The sequence below is a fragment of the Ceratotherium simum genome, chromosome 35 (genome assembly GCF_057802395.1).
Source record: "Ceratotherium simum simum isolate JZ-2026a chromosome 35, ASM5780239v1, whole genome shotgun sequence".
Classification (NCBI taxonomy): domain Eukaryota; kingdom Metazoa; phylum Chordata; class Mammalia; order Perissodactyla; family Rhinocerotidae; genus Ceratotherium; species Ceratotherium simum.
In genome coordinates this window covers 7958061-7964060 of record NC_141934.1, presented here as the reverse complement: position 1 = coordinate 7964060, position 6000 = coordinate 7958061, and the positions used below count along the sequence as shown (strand labels likewise).

Here is a 6000-nt window from a genome sequence, read left to right as displayed (position 1 = left end):
AAAAATGGACCATATGCTGCCTGGAATGAAGAGAGAGAACTGAACAGGAGAGGAGTCACCAACTCAGGAAACCCCAAGACTCTTAGAGAATCTTCCAGAGGAAGAGGTCAGGGTCTCTGAGTGGTATTTCCCCAAACAGCCCTCTACCAGGGATGTGGTTTGAGGAAGCCCCAAACCCACAAGTCACAGGCGCTTCTGGCCACACGCACAAGTGGGTGAAGGCTTCCCTCACCAGCGCGTCCCAGTCTTCTGCAGACTTCACAGGGCGGCACGGAGGCCACTGCTGACGTGGGGTAGGCAGATGCCGGAAACACACTGAGGTCTGAATCGAAGACCAATGGTACAAGGCCATAGTTCTTGTGCCTTCAGGACACCCAAAGTCCCCAAATAAAGAGAAAGGAAAAGAGGGTTGGGGGAAATCAAACCAGAATTTTTCCAATGGCCATTAAAGAGAAAACTCAGCAACTCTTGCCTTTGTCTTTGACCCTGAGAAGTTGCCTGAGGGACACAGCTGTATGAGGCTATGACTAGACAGGAGGCAAGGCCTGGTGTGCTTCCTGCAAAGCTGCTTCTGGAGTCCCTGCAGCCCAGCTCCCGCACCTGTGCGCCAGGGAGGCTCAGTGACCCCCTCCTGTCTGCCCCGGGGCAGGGACCTTGACTGGGCACGGTGGGGCCGGGCAGAGGGGAAGCAGTAAAAGAAAAAGCAGCAGCAGCAGGCTCTCCAGGTCAGCCAGCACCATCCGAGGCAGCTGTGCTCCCTCCGGACCCTGCCACGTCCACAGATGGAAGCTGCCACTAGATCAGCACCAGAGGCTCCTTCACACACAAGGCCCTTTCCTAAAAGGAATCCTTTGGAATTCAAACATTCAGTGTGCTACCCAGGTCAGCGGTCTGACCAGAGTTGGATCTGTCTACTTCTCAACCTGGGCTCAAGTTTTTGAGGCAGGAAACCTCACTGTCCACGGTTAACCGAGGAAACCACTCCAGCAGGGAGAACTTGGGTGGTGGATGGGGAGGTTGAACAGGAGGATCTTTCTTCCCCAAGCCAGGAAGACTGACAGCTGCTCAGGCCACCACTCAAATCCCTGACCTGAGATGGGAGCCACAAGAGGGAGAACAGCTCAGCAGTGAGCCTCTGCCTGACCCCATGGCCCCCCTTGGGGATCTCCTGGATCAGAGCCCCTAGGGGGAACACCACTCTGGGGTGCTCTCTCCCTCCCCCATCCCTCAGATCCCAAGACTGTTCATCCTCTAAGAGAGAAACCAGCCCTGCCCTGGAGCCTCTTCAACTTCCAGATGGCACTGGATTCACCACATCTTGAGGAGCCAGGAGCCAAGAGAAGTGGCTCAGGCTTGGCATCCTGGTTCTCTGTCCTTTGCCCAAGAGTCACAAAAAAATGTATGGTCTCACAGCAGGCACAGCATCTTGTTTCTTTTAAAAAATAAATATTTATAAACTTAGGGAGGAAGATTCAAAGAATCAGAGTATCTTTCCCTCCAAAAACACAAATGTCCCATGTGAATCAAACAAGGTAAGTCCACCAACCCATAAATGAAACCCCCGGAGCTCTGCCTTGAGAGGCAGGGCAATTGATCTCTGGCTCCGAGTCCCTTAGTCCCCCTTGGTGATGAGGTCCTCGATGTAGGCATCCAGCTCGTCATCTGTGTTGATGTCTATGTCCTGGAATAGAACAGGGCAGGGTCAGCCAGGGGCAAGCCAGTGGGACTCCGCCTCTCCACCCTTCTCACAGCCCACGGGGCCTGCGCCCAGGGTCCCCTCCCTTCCTCCCTCCACCCTGGCTGGCAGGCCTGTCCTATCTTGACCATTCTCCCCTCCCCATCCTCTGTGCACAGGTGATGCCCGGATTTCTTACTCCTGCCCTGTCTCTACCTCAAGTTCCCAGTTGCCTTAGATGTGCTGCAGGCTTCTCAGACTCAATACATCCAAAACAGCTCAACTGCACCACCCCACCCACTTTGCTCCCATCTCCCTACAGGCCACCACCTTCCCTCCACCCAAGGGCTCAAGACAAACCAGAAGAATCACCCTTGCTTCCTCCCTTTCCCTCAGATATTACAAATCTGCCCACTTCTCTCCCTCCTCACTGTCACGATCCAAGGTTCAGGCCACCAGAATCTCTCACCCAGACAACTGTGGGAACCTCCTCACTGGAGTCCCGGATTCTAACCTTCGCCCCCTGCAGGCCCTCCTACAACCAACCAGAGTAAATGTCTTAGATTGCAAACTGGATAGTGCCACACCCCTCCAGTGACTTCCCACCTCGTATAGGTCCCACCTCTTCTATCGCCCACAGCTCCCTGCCTTGGACCTTGAGTCCTGCTCTTCGCTCTGCCCAAAGCTCTCGCATCCCGCTCTTGCATGACTGGTTCTGCTCTCAGCTCAAATACCTCCTCAGAGAGGCTACCCCGAACACCCTAGTAAAGTGGCCTCCCCATTTTCCGTCTGTTGTCATAGTTACTTCATAACACTTCCTGCCATCAATAATTCTGTCTCCTCCAGCGGACTGTTGGGCTGTGACAGCAGGGACCTTATCTCGCCTGTCTGGTTCACCCGGTATCCACAGGACAGGCACAGAGCAGGTCCTCAGTGTCTACTGCCTGGATGAAGGACTGAGACTGTACAGGGCACTCCCCGCTTCTGGGCCACCCAATCCCATCTGGGCGTCATCTGGAAAAGCGAAAACTTCTTTCTGATTTATGGCTGGAGGGTTCTCAAACCAGGCTGCACATCAGAATGTCTAAACAAGGGCAACAGTCTGATACCATGGGTCCGGCTGGCAAGAGGCCCAGGTAGCCATATCACCTGCAGCCCTCCTGGTCAGGATGCTGTGCAGCCAGGGTTGGAACCACAGATTCCTGTGAGTGGGAGAAGGGAGCAGGGGATGCCCAGGCCCCCCCCACACCAGGCACCAGGTGGTCCAGCGGCAACTAGAGGGCTGCCTGGCTCACCTCCTGCACCTTTTGCAGGAGTGCGACGATGTTGGTCCTCAGCTTCTGCAGCTTCTCCTCTGTCTCGCGGAGCTTTCTCTCGGAGGTGCGCAGGCTCTCTTCGGAGGCCTTGGCCCGCGAGTCGGCGCGGCTCTGGTAGGAATGACACAGATTCTGGAGCCCCACTTCATACTGCCTGAAGTACTCTTTCTGTCAGGAGGGAAGCCAGAGGGTGCATATATGAGCTCACAGGGGACCCCAGGGCCCTTCTAGATGGGCACTGGTGTCCCCAACTGGCTCAACACAAGTATGCTCAGCCTGAAGAGATGTCAGACACAAAGGGCAAGTGGTCTTTCTAGCTCCAGAGTAGAAAGTCCTCGAAGCCCATCTCACGGGGCTGCCACAAGGACAAAGATGGAATCACCCATGTGAAGCACACAGCGAAGTGCTTCAGCAGACAGCAAGCCCGGAGTAAATGTGAGGGCTGGTTCTTACTGTTCCAAGTAGCAAAAAAAGGACAATAGTCAGTCTCCGTGCTCAATCATACCTTTCTACCTTCACAACAGCCCTTTCAGCATTTCCAAGTCACATCCAATAATATCAGGCCAAAAGTTCTCTTCTACAAATGTTTATCAAGCATCTACCAACAGCAGATACCTCCATATTTAGGTAGTATATTTATACAGCATCAGAGCTTTTTACTGTCTTCCCTGACTACCTAAAACTTCCAAGGGATGGGGTAGTAATGTTAACTAGCAGTTTCTCTAGACACTAGGCTTTTCAAACTTTTAGAAGGTAGCAGAACACTTGTTTCAAATAAAATGTTACATGGAATCTCAGTGTAAAAAACCATTTAGGAAGTATCTCTTTACCTTTAATTTCTTTTCAAAGTTCAAATTTATCATATTATTGATTTACTCATAAACCACCAGTGAGAATGATGAGGCCATTGTGATGAACATAAACCCACACCCAGCAGGTCCTGGCTGACCACTGCAGTCTGACCAACTCCAGCATTTCTTTACTTCTATACAGATGTATGAACCACCCAGCACTGAGCAGCTCCTGACTGCTGTTTTTAAAAAGCGTTACAAGTATTTAACTGTGTCCTTCACCTTACAATTGGAGTATCATCCTATTAAACCAAGATGGCAAGAGAAACTTCAAGTTCTACACAAAAAATAATTACTTGAGCAGCACAAAATAAATGTTCCAGCAAGCTCCAAAAATAGTAAAATTCAGTATACATCATCTTCAGCTGACTGTGATTTGTATTAGTTTTCTTAACTTTTTATTTTGAGGTAATTATAGATTCACATGCAGTTCTTTTATTACTTTTAAAATATATATATATCTGAATCTAATATTTGCAGGACCCCTGAGGGCTTTTATGGAACTCCTGGTCCAGCATATGGGAAAAAGGACGGTCATTTATAGACTGACAAGGACATAATGAACATTAGACTCTGTTGTGTCCCTGACGTTAAAAAAGTTAAAGTTTATGTTATTTTAGACATTACAATTGGGAGGCTATCAAGTTGACGCATTGGGTATACTTCCTTTTACAAGCATAAGCTAAAAGACTATTTTAGGCTCAGACACTCCTGCTTTAAGCCAAAAGCAACAAATCTACTGACAAGACGGTACCAGGCTGACCTAGCCGACTCATCAGCCGTTGGTTCCTGGGATCTGCAGATAGCACCTGCAGCCTGAACAAGGGCAAGAGTTGAGGCATGAAGCTTTCTGTGAAGCCGCCACAAGTTCTGCCATCTTCTAGCTTCCTTAGCATGCAGCATAGCCACTGACCCCACCCCCACCCCCCCACCCCTCATCTGGCAGGGGCACCATGCAAGGAGGCACCATAAGTAAAGCAAGACCCTTGTCCTAAGAAGTACCAGGGTTCAAATCTGGGCTCCATCACAATAGACTCTTCACCTCTCTGAGCCTCACTTCCTTTTTTAAAGTAGAATGGAGATAAAACCCCATATTTTTCTCTCTGGCAAACTTTATCAAGCACATAGCTGCCACACAAGGGCCCAACATCTTGAACATACCAGTCCTGCAGTTTCAATTCCAGTTCTCTTCTCGAGAAACTCGTCCCTAGAAAACTTAGCTATTCCTGCCATAAAAACATCCCACTTGATGTGGATGCATCTCCAGCCCTGGCCTTCCTGTCCCCAAGTGCCAGTCCCCAATCTCCACCTGCCCACTGGACACCCCCAGAAATGTAATGCCAGCACTTCCAGCCGAACACGATCAAATCACAACTCATCCTCCTAACCCTCGTCCTCTCTTTTCTCTCCCAGTTTAACTGCTTTGTTATCAACCTCCAATTCCCACAGGCCTGAGACACAGGGACGCGTGTGTCCTCTGCCTCCTCCCCCATCACTTGTCTTCAGTCAATGAATTCTGACACAGCCCTTTCACCTGCCAGTCCCCTCCCACCACTCTGGCTCCCATTTCCGTTCCTTCAATCTCTGACCTTTCACAATTAGACCAGCCTCCTTGCCCGTGTGTCTTCCACCCACTCACCCTACCAAACATGCTGCCTGCCAGGAGAGTTACTCGTGTAGGGGCAGGGTCAGCAGACTACAGCCCATGGGCCACATCAGCCTGCTGCCTATTTTTGTAAATAAAGCTTTATTGGAGCACAGCCACATCCACTCCTTTACATATTGTCTAGGAGGCTTTCAGGCTACAATGTTGAACAATTGCCAAAGAGACCATATAGCTCATAAAGCTGAAAATATTTGCTAACTGGCCCTCTACGGAAAAAGGTTGTTGACCCCTGCCCTAGACAGTTCAGATTGACAATTCCATCAGCTCAAACCTTTTGCTGGCCCTCCATTTCATACAAAGGTTAAGCGACTGTGCCTAAGATCGGGCATTCAAGATGCATCATATCCTGGCTCTCAGGCCCCTTCTTCCCTAAATGCTCACCACGTAGTCTGCTGCCTTGACCCCCCACCTGCCCTTTCATCCCTCTGAGCCTTTGCTGACAAAAGTCCCCCTGCCTCACACACTCCATCACTTACATAGGCACTTGCTAAA

General features: G+C 50.4%; 1 protein-coding gene across 5 annotated transcripts in view; it reads right to left on the bottom strand.

Annotated features, from left to right (window-relative positions):
* Positions 1-1412: 1412 nt before the first annotated feature.
* MORC2 (MORC family CW-type zinc finger 2) overlaps positions 1413-6000 on the bottom strand; it is a 39619-nt gene continuing 35031 nt past the window's right edge. The window contains exons 25-27 of one of the 5 annotated variants that reach the window (XM_087423954.1): positions 2971-3159; positions 2145-2210; positions 1413-1681 (exon numbers count right to left, since the gene is read on the bottom strand). In XM_087423954.1, coding sequence (XP_087280080.1) covers positions 1613-1681; positions 2145-2210; positions 2971-3159 — 324 coding nt within the window. In that variant the 3' untranslated portion in view covers positions 1413-1612. Of the gene's footprint in view, positions 1682-2144; positions 2211-2271; positions 2690-2970; positions 3160-6000 lie in introns of those variants that run through there. The other 4 variants (XM_014786977.2, XM_004429772.3, XM_014786978.2 and 1 more) reach the window with 4 other exon arrangements.